The sequence below is a fragment of the Platichthys flesus genome, chromosome 1, assembly GCF_949316205.1.
Source record: "Platichthys flesus chromosome 1, fPlaFle2.1, whole genome shotgun sequence".
In the NCBI taxonomy this organism is placed as follows: domain Eukaryota; kingdom Metazoa; phylum Chordata; class Actinopteri; order Pleuronectiformes; family Pleuronectidae; genus Platichthys; species Platichthys flesus.
In genome coordinates this window covers 28,420,825-28,441,178 of record NC_084945.1, presented here as the reverse complement: position 1 = coordinate 28,441,178, position 20,354 = coordinate 28,420,825, and the positions used below count along the sequence as shown (strand labels likewise).

The window sequence follows — 20,354 nt, the reverse complement described above, 5'->3', positions numbered from 1 at the left end:
AGTTGAATATGATAATTCAATCTGATGTTTTGGTTTTCTGTCATCGGTCAATAGCTCAAGCCCCCATGCACAAACACAAAGCGCATCCGGTCATTTGTTGGCTACCACTTCCTGTTGAAAGGATTCACTGTTGTCAACAGCTGATAGAAAGAAAACTTGGTCAAAGTGCCACGCCAGTAATGCACTTGTGTTCATCCTTTTTGCTCCTCCTACCCTGGCATTGAGATAAGATTTTTGGAAGCTTTGGAATAATGTTTTGACCTGATTCACTTGAGTACAGGGATGCAAACACATGTATGGTGATATGTTAAGTAGTAAATTATGTTTTTTATTTTGTTCAGAATTAGAGTGTAGGACTGAAGTCGTAGACAGTGTCTATTGGCTCCTGTTCACATCTGCTTTTTCCAAGAAAACAAGGATGAATGTCCCCAAAACATAAGCAGATATGGTTGAAATCATGGCAACGGTCATTTTAAATAAAAGTAAACAATATTTATAAACACAATTTCATTGCTGCAACATAATATTATTTTACTGTTGAGACAACCTTCGTTTCCCCAGAGAGATAATGTTTTACATGACATTATGTGATAATGATGATGAGTTTATGTCCATGAGTTATAGTTTGCATGTGCATATACTGTTTGAGTGTGTGTTACCTCCTCCACATTGGACAGTACAGTCCTGCCAGCTGCTGTGCGTCCAGATGTAGAGATACTCTTGTTCCTTGTGCTCCTCATTTCTCCTGCCCTGAGATGTGTTCAGAGACACTGTGTACTCATAGTGGATACCATAGCTCTGGTCATGAAAGAGCAGCACCTGGGAACACGACAGATGTTTAGACAAAGAGAAGCTGCTTCTTAATCTTAGCAACCTTCACTTGTTTTATCGTCCTCTAATATTTATTTGCTAAACTAATATTCAATATTCACCAGAAGATGATAGAAAGCAAATGTAGCCAAGTTTATTGTGGTTGCTTCCAATTTAACTCTGGTAGGGTTTTTCCAAGGACCCAGGTTGGTCCACTTTAACTGTGCTGTGGCTGGCCTACTGTGATGACATGTTTCCACTGCAGCCACACAGCAGGGGATGTGCCGAGCCAAACTGTTATGGTCCGGCTATTCCAGTTGTGCTTTGGGCAGTGCGTGTGTGTGTGTGCATGGTCTGGATATAATAGAGAAGTCTCAGTTTTTGTCTCTGTTTTCAGCTAGTCTACCTGCATTTTTTTGAATTAATATTCCACCTCCACACTGTAATACAATGGCAACAATCTGCATTAATGTATAAATGTGTCTTAAAACATGGTTGGATCTTCATTTAAGTTAAAGAAAGAATACAATCTGTTTTACCTAATAATGACAAAAATCCTGTTATGGTTTTTCGTTCATACTGCAAACATAATTCATTCATAGTGAAGGTTGGAAAACTAATGTGAGCCCTTTAGCCAATGATGTTAAGAAAAGCTAATTGGAGTCAAAAAGATTAGGTGAGGTCTGTCAATACAACCAGTCCCACAGTGGAGCAGCCGGAGAATGGAGAGGGAGGAGAGCGCACCGGAGGAGATGAATAGACCAATTATGTTTTTTATTTTGTTCAGAATTAGAGTGTAGGACTGAAGTCGTAGACAGTGTCTATTGGTTCCTGTTCACATCTGCTTTTTCCAAGAAAACAAGGATGAATGTCCCCAAAACATAAGCAGATATGGTTGAAATCATTGCAACGGTCATTTTAAATAAAAGTAAACAATATTTATAAACACAATTTCATTGCTGCAACATAATATTATTTTACTGTTGAGACAACCTTCGTTCATCTGGATCTCTGTTCCTGCTCTGAAAACCTTTCCCTAGTTTAAAGACTTCACAGTTCAGGTTAGACTTGCCCTTGATTTTCATTAACACTATTAACTTCTCAAGTTGTGAGACATCATCGTAATTTCCCCTCAGTATCTGTATAGCTTTTCTTCAGTTGTCCGATGCCTCTCCCAATATTAGGGGAAGACTTTTAACATCCAAAAACTGTATCAACTCGGCTTAAACTTCTTAATTTTCTGCTTCATTGTTACCTTCATTTTTCTCACCTGACTCATCTAAGATGGCCGCTTTTAGTCCTAACAGCGGCAGATGGCCCTAAAACTGTGTCCCCTTTAACTCATAATTCTTCTCCTCTCCGTTGAAATATAACCACTGCCATCTGCTTTCAAGTTCCCTCCTGGGCCCATAACGTGTTGGTGCTAACATCATAAGGGTAGGAAAACTGGGCTCATCTACACTTACTACACAGATGAAAAAATATAGATTGTGTAGTTCAAAGAGCACCCTGACACTCCACAGTGGTGGGGGAATGTTTTATGGGCATTGTGTACATGTGTATTTGGACCCATCATGCTTTAGACCATACACAGATCATGAACATAGAGTCAGAAAATGGAAATCCCTGAATTGGATTAATTAGCTTCCATTACACTCCAGACCAATGCCTTACAGTTATGCCCAAAAGTGTAATGAGCTGTTCAGCCATGTCTCCAGCTCTGCACGGGGTGACTGTGTGTGTTCTCTTCAGCAAATTAAGTACAGAGCTACACTCATGGAGCACTTTATTAACACCCTACTGACAATAGGTAGTTATTGGAAACCTTCCTTTAACATCCTACTCCAGGTTGACATGACCACATCACATCATTTCTGCAGATTTCAAAGGTTCTACTGGATTCACAAGCGGTGTCTGGCGTTCATGAAACCAGTTTGAGATGTCTTTTACTTTGTCACATGGAGCCTAGTCCTGCTGGAAGTCACTATTAGGAAACTATAAGAGTTGTTTGGACTACAAAAAGAGTTGTAGTTTTGTGGTGATACAGAAGGAAGCTTCTTCCTTCACAAACTTGGAGACAACCAATTACACAAATATCCCATATCTGACAAAAGCCAAGCATTATTTTTTCTGGTCATCAAGTGTTGTACATTATGAATCTTAATCTGAATCTTAATATTAATTAAGGTTTGGTGATTTGTACAATGATCTTTGTGTTTCAGAAAGAGACAACATATTTGTTATTGTCAGTCCCAAATCTTGACAGGGATTGGATGTACTGCAATGTATTAATCCTAAATTCACCTGTATGTGGTTGTATAGTGTAGTCTTTCATTTGAGTGTATCCATGGAATTGACCCCATCATGATGACATGATGATCAAAACCCCCTCCCCTGTTAAGAGATCAGCTCTTGAAACTCTCTCCAAATAGAAATTATGTAAAGTGCTGTAGAGGTTTTGCTTGACCTTTATCAAGAGTGGGTTCTAATTTCGTCCACCTAAAGAACAACATGGAGGCTACTATCCAAACAATGGCTTATGCAGCCACGAGCCAGAAAACTGTATAAAGTGGTTGGCACACTTGTACGAGTGAAACTATCACACAAAAGAAGTGTGTTGTCTCTGTCAAATTTAAACAAGATCAAGTTGTAGCTCTCAGAGAGCAGGCAACATTCAACTACCTCCACTTTAAAAAAAAAATTCTAACCAAACATGAGCTTTCTACTGTTATCATTTCCAGACACTTTTACACCCATTCAGTTCCTTGCTTTGTGTTCTGTACTGATTCATATCAGCGCTCCCATCAACCATGTTACCAGCAGCAGCTGATATGTCAGTGCTGTGTTCATGACTTGTGCCCCTCAACAGCCAAGAAAATTGTCTGGAATCAAAAAGAGAACCGCCATCACATACAGTTAGGTCCATAAATATTTGGACATTGACACAATTTGCATCATTTTGGCTCTGTACACCCCCACACTGGATTTTTTATGAAACAATCAAGATGTTCAGCTTTAATTTGAGGATCCAAATCAGGTGAACGGTGTAGGAATTACAGCACATTTTATATGTAGCACCCCCCCTTTTTAAGGGACCAAAAGTAATTTGACAATTTGTTTGCTCAGCTGTTCCAGGTGGCCAGGTGTGTGTTATCCCCTCGTTATGTCATTGACAAGTAGCAGATAAAAGGTCTAGAGTTAATTTCAAGTGTGGTATTTGTGTTTGGAATCTGTTGCTGTCAACTCTCAATATGAAGTCCAAAGAGCTGTCACTATCAGTGAAGCAAGTCATCATTAGGCTGAAAAATCTAAACAAACCTATCAGAGAGATAGCAAAAACATTAGGTTGGGCCAAATCAACTGTTTGGTACATTCTTAAAAAGAAAGAATGCACTGGGGAGCTCAGCAACACCAAAACAACCAGAAGACCACGGAAAACAACTGTGGTGCATGACAGAAGAATTATTTCCCTGGTGAAGAAACACCCCTTCACAACAGTTGGCCAGATCAAGAACACTCTCCAGGTGGTAGGCGTATCTGTGTCAAAGTCATCAATCAAGAGAAGACTTCACCAGAGTAAATACAGAGGGTTCACTACAAGATGTAAACCATTGGTGAACCTCAAAAACAGGAAGACCAGATTAAAGTTTGCCAAAAAACATCTAAAAGAGCCTGTACAGTTCTGGAACAACATCCTATGGACAGATGAGACAAAGATCAACCTGTACCAGAATGATGGGAAGAGAAGAGTATGGCCAAGTGAATCACCTGACCTGAATCCAATTGAGCATGCATTTCACTTGCTGAAGACAAAACTGAAGGGCAAATGCCCCAAGAATAAAAAGGAACTGAAGACAGTTGCAGTAGAGGCCTGGCAGAGCATTACCAGGGACTAAACCCAGCTTCAGGTGATGTCTATGTGTTCCAGACTTCAGGCTGTCATTGACTGCAAAAGATTTGCAACCAAGTATTAAAAGTGACAATTACACTTATGATTATGTTAGTTTGTCCAATTACTTTTGGTCCCTTAAAAAGGGAGGGTCACATTTAAAATGTGTTGTAATTCCTACAACGTTCACCTGATTTGGATGTTAATACCCTCAAATTAAAGATGAACGTCTGCACTTAAAGCACATCTTGATTGTTTCATTTCAAATCCATTGTGGTGGTGTATAGAGCCAAAATGATGTAAATTGTGTCAATGTCCAAATATTTATGGACCTAACTGTATGTGGTTGGTAAGCGCATGTCTAATTCTTAGTTGAATGTCTGAGTGAACCTGAGGCAGGCCTATTTTCATGTTCCTGGACCAATCTGCACCAGATTGAACACATGCTGTGCATGTGGACTTCTGCGTATTATCAATATGATCAAATTGATGTAATGTGCATTTAAGTTTGTATTATGTTAAAAAAAAACAAAGAACAGTATGACTCATGTGTTTACCATAAGGTGTAAGGGGGTCTTAGTGGGTCCTTTGGCAGACATCTTCTCCCACAGTCCCCTTCTCACGTAGCGCACTGTGGTCCCGGCCAGCTCAAACTCCCCTGGAAGCTCAATCTTCCAGTCACTGTTGATGGATCTCTTACCAGAGTCTTTCAAGGCTTTGAGGAAGATATTAGAGGTCAGAGGTAACACTTTATATGCAAAAACCCTATGTTTGACATAGAATAATGACCAGATGTTCTGCCCATTTAGGCAAGTCCAATTCTAGGTAGGCTGATATCACCTGTTGGTTCCTGGTTTTGTCTGTTGTTCAACAGTATAGTACAGTATCTGTATAGTAATATTGTGTGACTTGCTTTTTAAAATTGGTCAGTTTTACACTGAAGATTCAGTAGAGAACATTGAAATTGTATTGAAATCACAACAAATTCAGGATTAATTAATTTCCTTAGTAAGGGTTAGGGTTTGTCATATTTTGTTATATTATATTTATAATTATTTTATGTCGCTGTCTTTATTATTGATGGCAGGTTTGATCCTGTTTAACATGGATGATACCTGCTTTGTAGATGTTTCTTCACAAATTATTCTTTTCGCTTCTACGGAGGGGTTATGCTCCATTATCTATTTGACTCAGGTCAGGAAAAAAAAATTGTCTATAGGTCTTATTTATTTCTTTCAACCATTGACATGTTGGACAGTCACTGTGGTTGTCCTGCAGGTCCACTCTGAACATGCTGGATTCGATTTGATGCCAATAAATGTAACTTTTTTTCATTTGGCCAAATTATTTGCTGGCAATGTCCCTCAGATTCCTTTTCAAGTCCTTAGGCAAAAAATTAAACTTGTCAATTTGTGAGTAATAGTTTTTTTCTTGGACACAATCAGTAAAAGTTGAACTGGAGGATGCTTCCTATGTGTTGACCAAATGCTAAAATTCTGTCTCTGATGCTACCCTAGAAGTGGATTGTAGGTTTTCTGAAGACAAAGACTGAAATTTCTTAGAGTCAAGATTTTGTTAATGTAAATATCCTATTGCCACAGATGGTGATATTCAGCTGCTGCTTTGTATATCTTTGGAAACATCACAAGTTTCTATGATGTGCTCATTTTTTGTTGGAATCTTAGTTCTTTGGGACTCATCAGCTACCATCACATTTCACTGGCTGCCCCTTTAACATTTGTGTCCTCTTGTTTCATCAGGGACTGCTGAATGTGAGCTTAACCCACTCAGGAAATCATACTAACCTTAAATTCTGCCTTAATAAAGTAGTGGCTGAACTCATTAGCTGATGTCAATATAGCTAGAGACACAACTTTTCAGTTGTTGCTTCCCACACCTTCTGATGCAGGAGAGGTTGTGGTGGGGATTTATTATGCTTTCCAATTGTTTAACATTCATTTCAGAGGGAGTAAAAATCCAGTTAAATTTTCAATGTACATATATACAGTTGCAATCAGAAATATTCAACCCCCCAAAGATTTTAAGGATTTATCAATTAAAGTTGACAGAATCTTGCTCTTTGAGCTCTTTGAGCAAGATTCTGCTTCGGATGACTTCTTTATGAGTTGAGTGATGCAGAAAATCAACACGGAAAATGCATGATGTAGTATTTGTGTGTAGCAGTATATTTTGTTCAGATAGCCATTTCACAATTATTCATCCCCTATATAATATTATTGTTTTTTTTTGTCCTAAAATTGAGTTGAAACATTATTAAGCCTTTGGGAACTCTATACTGATCCTTCATTTGCTTCAACTATGATGCATATATAAACACTACCCATGAAGGTATTCAAGGTGAGTTGCAACCATGGGAAAGACAAAGGAGTTTCCACAAAAGCTGAGAGAGGAGATTATTTCATCACACCTGAAAGGCCTTGGGTAGACGAAGATTTCCCCAAAAAAATTATATTCCAAGAGACACCATTGGGAACATTATAAGGAAGTTTCAAACTGATGGAGCAGCTTCAAACCTGCCTGGCCGTGGAAGAAAGGCCAACATTTCATCAAGGATCCTCAGCAACTTAGTCAGAACAACTCAGATAAACCCCTGTGTGACTGCAAGACACCTACAGGATGACCTGATGAAGGCTGGTACAAGTGCGTCAGTGGCAACTATAAGACGTGCACTGAATAAAAAAGGACTTCATGGTCGGCTTCAAGACACACTCAGCCCTTGACGACAAGGAACATCAAAAGTCGACTAGAATATGCCAGGAGGAATTTGGATAAGACTACAGAGTTTTGGGTGACAGTTCTATGGACTGATGAAACCAAACTGAAACTGTTTGGACGTATGGACCAGCGGTATGTCTGGCGTGTGAAAGGCCAGGCTTAAGACCAGAAGAATACCATCCCCACAGTCCAGCATGGAGGTTGGTCAAAGATGATATTAGGCTGTTTCTACGGCAGGAACTAGCAATCTTTATTGTGTACATGGCATCATGGGTCACAGAAATACCAGGCCATTTTAAAGAGGAATGTGATGCCTTCTGTTGACAAATTAAACCCTTCAATTTAAACGGGAAGCCATCAAACATCACTGATCTAGAGGCTTTTGCACTTCAAAAATGGGCAAAGATTCCAATCGAGAGGTTTAAGAAGCTTGTCCGCACTTACGAAAACATTTTTTAAAAGTTATTAAAGCTAGAGGATGCGCCACAAAGTACTGAAGCTGGGGGGTTGAATAATACTGCACATTCACATGTGTTGAAAGAGTTACATTTTTCATTTGAACTTCAAAGTTAAGTCAACTTCTGTTGTCAAAATAACTAAAATACGCATCAATAAATATCTTTTGTTGTTTGATGAGTTTTTTTTGTCATTTATTGTCATTATCTGTCACCCACATCACTATAATATCTATTGAGGTGAGGGGGTTGAATATTTCTGATTGCAACTGTATATCTGGATCAACTACTAATAATCCAGTAAGTATGAACCATGGTATGAATACTTTGAAAACCTTTTGGTGAGACAATGCCCCGTTTTTGAAAATAAGAATCAGTTCAGTTCAGGCTTCAAACCTTTGATTCCAGAGTTTCCAAATATCTCAAGAAAAGCCACCATTTTTTTCATTCAGACATGAATGCATTTTGGTAGCACTCAAGCAGCTGTGTTTGTGAACACGCACATTGGCCGAATATGTGAAATGCTCATTCACACGAACATAATATTTGTTTGTGCCCATATCTCTAAGTACACCCTGTAAAAAGACACATGCATCATTACCCAGAAAGCTATGTGAAGGTTTGTCCTCCACAACTTTGATTCTCCTGGCTCCTGCAGGGATAACCACAGCCTCGATGTAGCCTGATAGAAAGACAGATACGTGAGTGAAAACATACTTAGAGACAGTCAGAGGTGGACATGGAGACAGGGAAGGCTGGTGACCTATAGACTTATGTCTATATCAAAGATTCCCAATCCACCACACTTTAAAGAACTCCCTCTTGAGATATGTTTACAGTTTTTTATCAGAACATTTTAAAATTCTTCTTTGGGTTTGAGTGATTAAAGGACCTTTTATTACTGATTACCAGAACTTCATGACCCATCACAAAACATTTTGTAGAAACTTGTAAGTAAAGGTTTGAGCATGATTTGTTTTCAGTTTCAGTAGGTTTGTGTCAAGCCCTGGGGCCTCATCTATAACATGATTCATACTAAAAGTGTATGTGAGCACAAAATACTAAAATGGCTTAAGCCCCCCCAAAAAATCAGATTTATGAAGTGCGCACGCACAGCTGAAAGCAATTTTCCATTTATAAATCAGAATCCACCTGGAAACGTTCATACGTGGGTCTCCCTCTGCACGCCCGTATTCAACCGTAAATGGTCAAAGCAAAGAACCTCATGAATATTTAATTAACCAGCTGACTGATGGGTTTCCATGACGAATCATGGCATGTAGCGAAGGGTCGGAAAAAGTGATAAATAATAAAAGTAAAGCTTAAGCTGTTTATTAACCACTATTTACAGTAAGTTTGATACCCTAGGGTGAGTTATTTTTTGGGGTTGGTGATGCGGTTAGGCACCATAACACAGCTAACCAGCCACCAGCCCTTCTCCAGAAACAGCACACCTCTTTTATACTTGCTGGGCATTATTTCAATACAAAGCAGCTCAATCTGACAGCAACTGTTTGACCAATGATTCAAGTTTGCAGTATTTTGGTGGTGAAAAGCACAAAGAACCTCACTTGAGTTCAATAACAACTTCACTGTCATTTCTACAAAATAGATAAAATATCAACCTGGAGGTATGACAGACTATAGCTTCACCAAATATAGTTTAGATGAGGCTATTACAACTTACTTTTTACAGTTACAGATCTGTAACAGATCTGTTATCTGTTACAGAGCAACACTTTTTCTCAACACAAAGATATTTTGGATAATATAGAGCAGAGGTCTTCAACAGGGGTCCGCGACCCCTAGGGGGCAGGGGAATTACTGCAGGGGGGGTCGCGAAATGTTTGGTTGATTGGACAATTTTTTATAATTTTTATAATTTTTGATTTATTTTCTAACAATTTTTTTCCCCACAAATTTAAAATTTAAATTTAAATTTGTGGGAAAAAACATGCATGTGAGTCTGATTGACCCTCTGGCCGACAACCTCCATCCGTCCAAGGTTAGATAAGTTGTGTGCAACCCATCAGGGTCCGACATCTCACTACTGTGGGAGTATGTGTGGCATCCACAGACGGCTTGAGGATTCACTGTCTCTTCTACATGTATGTTTAAAATAAAAAAATGAATCTGTGAATTACTTTAATAGCTCAGTGTTGTATGCAAGATATATGTTTATGAATGGCAGTGGCATGGCCAACCGGTACCTTGCACATGTTTAAATTAAAAACATGAATATATGCACCCCTTCTAATATTTGAATAGCTTAGTGTTGAATGCACAATAACAGGGTAGCAATGTTTATATATGGCACTAGGCCCAGTTTAATATAAAACAAATCTTTATACAATATATAAATCTCCATCTCTCCAGCAGTTTGGGGGTCCTTGGCCTGAAAAACGTTGAAGACCCCTGATATAGAGTTTAACTTTCATTCAAGATACCACAGCTCTACTCATTTTTTTATATCAGGTTGATCTAAAGACGGGAAACATGTCTCCGCTTCCTACTATTATCCAGAAATGAAGGCAAAAATATCCTGGATACGAATGTTACCATCTTGCACCGAGATATATAATTTGATACCTGCACAGTAGCAGTTTGGTGATGGAGCAGCGGTAGCGAAGCACACATACTGGACCAATTACAAGACAATCTCAGCAGTAAATCATGACATTTCATGCTGTTTGTATAAAATCAATTGAGTAATTAAAACCAAATTTACTGGAAAAAATAGCACACCGATGTTATAAGAAATACTGTAAATGACAGAAACCATGTGTTGTTTGAAACATGTCTCAAATGCTAACTTGGATGGGGTACGATCTTTACTGTAGCAAGCCACCAGGTGGCTATCAGGACACTTAGACCCAATCCCATTTCACCCCTTGGCCCTACCCCTACCTCTTATTTTCGAGGGTTATCTTGCCCCTTGAAAAGGAGTCACAAGGGGTAGTGGATGAAATCTTACCCTAAGAATTTGAACAGCCCTTCAAACAGCCATTACATCATCAGTTGTCGTCGATGAAAACAGACTAGACGGTTTTACCTGGGATGTCATTGTAATAACATGGTTGAGATCTTAAATAAGCCAATGCTATTGTTTGCAGTTACTAAAGGGACAAACCTATAATATCCAACTAACACCTATGCGAATGCGAGTGAATCACACATGACATTTGAAATTGAAAACCTTGGATGCTCGTCATTATTTCATATATAAATCGAAAGCTCACAGCTTCAAACTACTAGCAGTGGTCTAAAGAAAAACCCTCCTCTAATAACATGCTTTGTTATTAGAAGAGCTGATATGATCAGTAACATCGGTGATAAACGCAGGTTCAATCATGTGCATTGTGTGCCTTCAAAGAGGAGGTAGGGTGAAATAACAATCATTACTACATTTTTGGTTCTCTCTCCAAACTTGCCGGTGATCTGCAAGGCATTCTGGGTACCTCTAGGTTTGAAGTGTGGGTCTGAAAAATCTCCGTTTGGAGGGGTATAAAGCCTTACCCCTCAACCATAACCCTCCGTCCCAACAAGTATTGGGACACAACTACCTCTACATGTGAATGCGCAAAATGAAGGGGAAGACGTAAGGGTTAGGGCAGACATGGGCAAAGTACGGCTAGTGGGCCATATACGGCCCATTGGGCTTTTTAATCAAGCTCGGCGAACTTGTTCACATATAAAAAAAAATAATAAATATATAGCACTTTGTAGTTTTACTTCTTTTTTGAGGATATTGTACTTTCTTGCTTCTTGTTGTTCTGGGTTTGTACCCTCGGTGTTGAATGCACTTATTGTCAGTTGGTTTGGATAAAAGCGTCAGCTAAATTAAATTTGACCGGGAGTGTGCTGTATTGGGCTCGAAATGGCACATGATCTCCCTTCACTTTTTCGCTTTGCCCTGTGAGCCTTTCCGTAAAATAAGCGGATCAAGCAAACCAAAAGTGGACAATGAGTGCCGAGTTTTTAACACTGAGTGGACAACAAAATACTTTTTCACTGAAGTCCAATCGAAGGCTGTATGCCTGATATGCCGAGAAACTGTCGCAGTTTTCAAGGAGTACAACATCAGCCGTCACTTTGCTACGAAGCATGCTAACTACGCTAGCAACCAGTCAATGCAAGAACGGGCGGCTACAGTTCAGAGGTTGGATGCTAATTTACAGACTCAGCGACATTTTTTTCACCGACAAACCGCGATTCAAGAGTCAACTACCAAGGCAAGTTTTTTGGTGGCATTCCAATTAGCAAAGGCTAGCAAGCCTTTCTCCGAAGGCGGGTTTTGTTAAATTAGCTTGCAAATAAATGCTTTGCTAATTGTTAAAGGCCAAATCCTTTCATGTAATGATTTTTCTATGTCATTTATATTAATTCACAAAAACACTCCATCATTCTGGTGCTGACCCAGCTCCTCTGTCAAATTTTTTAACCCATTGTGGCCCGCGAGTCAAAAAGTTTGCCTATCCCTGGGTTACGGCCAAGATTTGGAATGGGATTGAGCCTAATGCTTCCCTTCTGAGAGCTAAAATGCTGTCCATTTTTATAGTCAGGACTTTAACACCTGTATAATCAAAAATGTGGTTGCCTCATATATTGTATTGGAAATTTGAGAAATTAAGCTGGTGAGTTAAATGCAAGGCTGACGCCTAATTACAGAACAACATATGATGTCTCTCAAATCCATATTAAAAAGTGTTTTCTTTATATCGGCAAGATTATACAGTTTAACAGAGCCTTTTACAGCTGTCCCACATCAGTATTACTTAATAATTAATATGATTTAGGAGATTTACACAGTCATTTTATGATCTTATGCCTAATTCATTGCGGCCTTGGTTTGGCCCCGAGTAATGGAGTGACGCTTGCGATGTAGTTCAGGCAATCAACTCGAGCTTCGCTGTGATCATGTGACATACCTCATTCAACACAACCATCTATAAGCACCCACCTTATTAGGCAGCCTACTTAAGTAGAGAAATTTCCCATCCCTCCCCTTGCTTGCCAAGCTGCTGTGTCAGTATTGCTGCCAGTTGCTTCAACCCCTCCACCACCCCAGCTTCCACCTGTAGGCTCAGACGGGGGGGCTAATATTAGCTCATTACTTCCATCATATCTATGAAATCTTATCTGGTGGAGTGATTAGGTTGGAGCCTCGACGTCAAACATTAACATGGTCTACTGTTGCAATAAACATTTAAACGAGAGTTGTCTTACTGAATTGCAAATTTCTGTGTCAGAGTCATAGATGACCTATCCATTCACCAACGGATAATAATATCACTGCTCCTGAGTGAAATGAAAAGTGCCAATATTCAGATTAAAAAAAAAAGAAAATGGTTTATTGATTGATTATGTTTGAGTAGAGCATGTGTTTTAAAACTAATAGCAGGTTAATGCAACTCTTGATTTTAACAACTTTAGAAATACGATAACTGAACTCAAATGCTTGAATAAACCAAAAGTTATTTAAATGAGCTGCTTTGTTCTGGTACACAATAATGCCCAACATTATTTTATAGTACAGTGTGTCACAGTGAGTCACAGTTTCAGACACAAATATGAACAGCATTACTTACCAGCAACACACAGCACAGCCACAACATGGTGGGATGATACAGTTTACAGGATTGTCTGACAGTGACGGACTTTTGGGTGACATCAAACACAGACACACAGACGAGACAATGGCCAAAATTTTGTAAATTGAACTCATAGGATGAAATGCAAATTTTACCTGAAGTGGATGAAAGTTAATACTGTCAGTTTCAACAAATATCCAGTGGTCAAACCATAGTGGTTTGGACCAATTAGGGTCCTATGAGGGAGGAGCTATTGGCAGCTACGGGCCTCTCTTATGTTTGACTACAGCAATAAGTATCTGAGCTAAGAATCACACGGTTTTCACTCTTCACCAGACTGACTTTGGGAAATGTGATAGTATCAATTACTATCAATGTGTGTCTATTGACTGTTGTTTTGAGGTCTTTCCATATTTTCATCCAGGGTGAGGGCAATTAATTCATCTGCATGTGCAGATGTGTTTATTTGCATTTCAAGAGGTTGCGTTCATGACACAAAATGTTGAGAGGTCATGGGAAAACTGAACCTGTTCATAATCTTATCCGAGCATTTGGCCAATTTGTATATACCATTATGAACAAACACCGCATACTTCCCTGAGCACCAACCAATCATATCCATCAACCCTCCACCACCCTGCCCATCCAAGTATGGTTATACACAGACTGCCATGGGCTCACCTGGGTTTCATAGAAGCACATACAACGTTTTAGGAAGTAAATGCCATATCTTAGAAGTAGGGCATTTTATACAGTGCTCTGTATGTCAAATTTCTAAGCTGGGAGTAGAACCAGATGTGTGTGCTGGGTTGAGATTCAGGAGTGTGAAGGTAGGCATTTTATTGCAGATGACTGTTTCCTCCCCCTCCACTATTGCTCCAGCACTTGGCAGCAGCAGCAGGGAGAAGGAAACAGCTTGGATGAAAGGAATGCATCCTTGGCATTCCTGACGGCTGGGTTATGGGATAACGGGGTCAAACAGCTGGTTATGTAACTGTAAACTAGCTTTAAGATTCAGACTAAATTTCCCAGGGGAGCCCACAACTAACTGCTTCTCTCATCTACCTACGATAAAACACACCAGGTAGTGCAGGAAACACACACACACACACACACTGCATGCATCTTACATGAGAAACACTTGGGGACAGCTCTGGGTTTAGCCATCACACAGGTAGATACCCTCTTACACTGCCTAGTGGTGACTGGAGGACAAGACAAGGAAGTTGAAGGGAGGTCACATGTCCTGTGGATCATATGAGAATGTGCGCACACATGCGTACCCACACACACAGGCTTTCGTTCCAGTTATTATCGCCTCTTCAGGCTCAGTTTGTGGCTCCATGTTTGATAGATAATTGTGATCATTAATTCCATAGAGGCTTCTGCAACATAACCTGAATGACCACCACAAGGATTACCAGGAGTAAAGAGGGTGATAATGAGATGATGTGTGTCCTTTAATTCAGGTTGACATCCTGCCCCACCAGGAGCTGTAAATCCAGTGTAGTTGCCCGACAAAACCAATAATTATTTCACATTCAATTATGTCTCATTAAGAAGAAGTAGTGGAAAGTAACTAAGAGTACATTTACTCATTTATATGATTGGTCAGGTTCTTCTATTGATTAGTTATACTGGTTTGGCTATAAAGTGATGGATTGGATATTTGAAAAGAACTTACTCCCAAATTCAGCACAGGGAAGACTTGGTCGAGTCACAGGTGTTATCTAGATGCAATAAAGCTTCCTTTTCCAAGGTTACTTCGGATCTTTATTGCATCATGTGAGTACATATCATATATATCATCAATAAAACCATCACTGTACGAACATTTGCATATGTTACACACTACTTATAATTTATTATAGGATTAAAACTAAGTTTAGTGGTATCACTGACACCTGGGCCATCTTAAGACATTGAATATAAAACAATGTACTGTTCTTTGCATTTAAATCCTCAACTGTATGTGTGTGAATGAAGATGCCTGTGTTTAGAACTCTCTGTGGCCATATTAGTTCCATACTCAACCATTTGGACATGAAGCTTGTCATTGTGTTGGAGCCCACAAAACACAACTGGTTGATCCCTAGGATACTTTTAGAACCAATGCAAACATAAGAAACATTTGGCCAATGTGACAGTGCCAGCATCTTTAAATGTGGACAATGCATTTAATGCCCAAATAAAAGAAAAATTAAAATTAACAACATTGCGTTGGTATTTTACTCAGGGTACAAACTGCTTTTATGCCAGACACTTACAAAACACACTATGTCATTGATCATTATTTAAAAAAACGCATATAAATCCAACAAACTACACCGCCTCAGCAGTGAAAGCAAATTATTGGAAACCTGATTTTTCAATCGAAAGCCGCCACATATATGAACACATACAGAGTATATTAGTTGATGCTAAAACAGACACAAACTCACCCATTCCTTTGGTGTGGTTAAAGTCTCCTCTCACTATCTTACAGGAGCGCCCATCTCCATTGCAAAGGCCACAGCGATCCTCTTTAGCCGTAGAGCCAATGAGGCCATCACAGCCGATTTTCTACCCACAACAAAGGAATTAAGAACAAAACTGAACCAAAGGACTGATGATTTTCCATTCTCTGTGTGATTGTGTCTTTCTTTTCGAACGAGAATTTATGTGTTCAGACATCTTGCAATTGTCTGTTTGTGTGTGGTTTACTCAGTAGTTGTATGGAGGGTAACAGCTTGGCTCGTCCTTGTGGTGCTCATCTGCTATTCAGTGTCCATCAATTGGTGATGTTAAACATAAGCTAATGGTTACACAAACGGCACTAATTGGTGGACTCGGATAAAACCAGGCTACAAGCATGCCATACGTTTAACTATAAACAACCTTACATGGAGGTAATTGGTCGGCTGATGCTGAACTTTGCAGGTGCACAGAAGACAGATTTTCGATAGGACTTTAAAAGATAATTATAACATTTCATTAATTTGCATATGGGCATGTAGGATGTACATCCTACCACCTGAGCCATGCCAAAGTGTTAAAGTGTCCTTGAGCAAGACACTGAACCCCTACATGTATGTTTGCAGTACTGTGCTCAAGTTGTAAGCAATGTGAGGATGTCTTCAAATGTAACTCATGAATACTTTTAATTTATGAATTAACTTCATACAAAGTGCAGTAAATATTATAAACCTGAATCTAGACAATATTTAACTTGACTACTTTTTTCCTTTAAATTGACATTAATTATTTGATTACTAATTATGTGCTTTTGCACAACTTTTTAAAGGTACTTTGAAGTTTTCTCTAAGCATCTTCAGCTCTGTAGATTTATTTGTTCTCATTTTCTTCTTATCATTCTCTGTTTTTTCATGTGATACTAGACTGACTGGATGATACTGAGATCATGGATCTGTGGGGCCCACTCCAGGCCTATCAGTTGCAGGACTCCTTATTCTTCAATTCGTTGAAGATAGTTCTTTATAACTGGCTGAACATTTGAGGTCATGCCACAGAATGAATCTGGGACTGATTAGACGGTGCAAAAGAATCCAAACATCTTAAGTGCTTTTTAACTTTTGCAGGTTATTAGACTTTACATGTATTGGTCAAGTAATACTTAAAGAAGATCCTTTTTTTTTTGGTCAGAGGATCTGAAAGAATAACGCAGGTTTGGGAGAGATGTGAGTGTTCATCTCTGAGTGAGTCCAAGTAGAAACACACCTGAAATAGTTCTGAAATGTGTCCCTATCACTCTGTTGAATACATACATAGACTGTATTTAGATGTGTGAGAGAGATAAAGCTAACATGTTAAAGAACACACATGTAATGTGTGCTGCAGCTGCACTCACTTTGAGGGATCTTGCTCAGTAAAAGATAAATGAGTCATGGCTGAAATGTGAAGTAAGTATTTTTTGAGCACATGTGCGTCACAATAATTGCATCCATATTTGACTTTCTGGACCAGACTCTCTCACTCTCTCTGTCTGCCTTGGACTTAAGCATGGGGAAATTCCTTCCAAATGTACCAACATTCAACATTCACTAATAAACACAATAGACTGACTGTAGTTCGAGACATCAGATCCAAATAAACCATCCCCTAGGGAGCAGGCTGACGATCTACCACCGCTAACTGCTAATAAATTAGTTAATTTATTAATCCCTACATTGACCTCTTTCACTGTGCTGCACTGGGACCTGTCTGATAACTTTTTGATTGGGTTGGTTTTTTTAATCTGTGATGACAGCAGTGCCAGAAGAATAAAGTTGTTATTTATCTGGAAACATCAGGTCATCCTACAGACGTCACAGTGGAATCTGTCTACATTTTAATGGCTGCTGACGTTATTATCATATAACCCTAAAATCAGTCAGCCATTTAAGTGTCAAATCTGGATTGTTCTTAGCTCACTGTCACAACAACTCCTTCAAACTAAACAATATATTCCATAATCCATTAGTTCCTTTCAAAACAAGACACAAGAATTCAGATTCAGATAAAGGTGAAGGAAAAGTTGCGGTTAAGATTAAATGAAAACAGTTTGTGCTGTAGGACACAGGAAGCAAACAGTGGCTTCCGCTGATTAATCTGTATTACCTTTCAACATTGATACACCTCTCCATTAATGTCAGACACTGTCTTTGCTAATCAATGTATTAAATATTGTTATTTTGTTCACGTGGTCTGTGACTTGTGATTATCGGCTATACACATACAACTTTGTCCACTGTGTTTTTCGCTGGTAGGATGTTTATCTCGTCTCTATTCTGGTGATACTTGTCTGTTAAAGTCACCTAAAATAAAGAGCTAATATTCTCATTTATGATCTGGGCTGGTTATGTGATCAGCCAGGTGCCAACATGTGCCTGGACTGTAAACTATGGCCAGAATAACGGTGGAAGACTCCTGTGGAGACTCAAAAGGTTTGTGGGTTATAACGAAAATGTGTATGTTACCCTGATTAATTACTGAGTGAACTTAAAAACCAGGCAGCTGTAAAAAGCTGTGTAGCAGGAGACAGCTTTCAGCGAAGCAATGTGCAGCCGAGTGTGAAAAGTTAGAATTCTTTTTTCCTGTCAATGAACAGCAGTTTATCCACTCTGTGGGTAGAGAGCTAGAAATCCCTGCTGTTTTAAAGGCATGGTTCACCAACGAATGAATGTGGGTGTAATGTTTAAGTCCACAAAACACTGTTTATTATAGTCTCAGGGTAAACAGTGTTGCAGCCAAATCCAATGCAGTCAAAGTAAGTGGGGACTCCTTCTTCAGAGGTAAGCCCGGACATTCAAATTTTATTTGAAATGGCATCATTTTTACAGTTTTTTAAGCCTAGTAGTCTGCCACCTGAGTGGGGATGCTAGCGGATATAGTGCAGTGTTGGGTGTTTCAGGTGTGTGCGTACGATGGTGAACGTCGCTCCAGGAGAGGACACTGTTCGAGTTGTATTTGAATGTCGGGGCTTAAGGCCGAATTATAGTCGGGTTGCACGCACGCATGCACGCAAGACACGCAACAAGCTCCTTTCGTGCTCTCTGTGGGCTTGCGTGCGTCCGCAATAATTGGTCTGCTTACTACATCCCGTCCGGAGTCTAGTTTCCGGTTTCATGCCCCACAATACTCGAAAATTACGGAAGATTTAGAAGAACGAATATGGACCAAATAGATGAGCACTTGGCAGAAGAGATCCGTAAGTATGACCACTTGTATAACCCGTCACTGACTGGCCGATTTGTCCGCCAGAAATAGGCTACGAGGAGCTGGAGTGGCGATGTAAATAAACAGTCGACGAAGAAGAAGACGTTTCTTCTTTGTGTGTTTTGTTTTAAAAAAAAAAAAACGTTACTCCGCCTAGTGTTCTGGCGGTTAATTGCGTTGCAACACGCGCAGCACGTTAGAGAAGTATAAACCAAAACTTTTCTGTTGTTTTTCTACGTTTGAAGAAATGGTCACCATTTACTTAAATTGTATCGGATTTGGCTGCAATACTACCAAAGTGTTTTATGGACTCAAAAACTTCACCCACCCCTCAATCGGCATAGTGGTGAGAAGTTAATGAGAGCATTTTTCATTTTACTGTGAAGCATCCCTTCAAATTAGCAGGGCACCAGAACTCTTTCCCTGTCTGTGTCTCCTCCAAGTTCCACAGAGAGCTGATGCTGCTCTGACCAAACTCTCTACAAAATAAGTGATAATTTGCGCTATTCAGACAGAACCTTGACTAGTGTAAAGTGACTAGTGTAAACTCTAGTAAGTAGAGGTAAACACCAGCACATTCACAGAACTGTCTTCCCTCATTCTCTGACTTTGCTCTACGTCCATGAATCAGAGGAGGGAGGAATGGTGAAAAACTTCTCCCACTCTTCAGTAGCAAAGGCCTGGGTCTTTGGTCCTTGGTGCCATCATCAGCTGACAGCTCCGTTCTTTGTGCGCAAACAATGGCTGATTGAAGAGTCAATAGGATTAATGCTGCCACACAAGCCAAGGAGGCTGTGACTTTGTCCCTCTTGGACAAAAGAGTAGGCAGGCCATCAGGAAAAAGGAAGTCCAATCATACTTTGTGTGAACAATCCCATGACATGATTTTAAACATGTGGTTGTGTCTTTGTGTGTGTACCTGGCACATCCCGTTAAGACACAGGTCAGCATCAAATGGTCCACAGGGTGTCCCATCCATCACTCTCTCAGCCATCAAGGCTGGGACATCTCGTCCCACCGGGCTGCAGAACAACACACAAGGCTTCTCTGCTCAAACAAGCACACAAGCGCACACACACAATCATTTTGTTATTAATATAATAATCAGTCGCAAGAACAAAGATGTGTTTTCAATAAATGTTACAATCCAGCAGCAAAATTAAAGTAATACTGAAAAGC

At 39.6% G+C, this 20,354-nt stretch overlaps 1 protein-coding gene across 1 annotated transcript in view; it reads right to left on the bottom strand.

Moving 5' to 3' along the window:
• Positions 1-20,354, bottom strand: part of adamts17 (ADAM metallopeptidase with thrombospondin type 1 motif, 17) — a 126,553-nt gene that overhangs the window by 28,514 nt on the left and 77,685 nt on the right. The window contains exons 14-19 of the mRNA XM_062390686.1: positions 20,095-20,222; positions 15,923-16,043; positions 14,612-14,686; positions 8,492-8,572; positions 5,257-5,414; positions 660-819 (exon numbers count right to left, since the gene is read on the bottom strand). Of these exons, the coding sequence (XP_062246670.1) occupies positions 660-819; positions 5,257-5,414; positions 8,492-8,572; positions 14,612-14,686; positions 15,923-16,043; positions 20,095-20,222 (723 nt within the window). The remainder of the gene's footprint in view (positions 1-659; positions 820-5,256; positions 5,415-8,491; positions 8,573-14,611; positions 14,687-15,922; positions 16,044-20,094; positions 20,223-20,354) is intronic.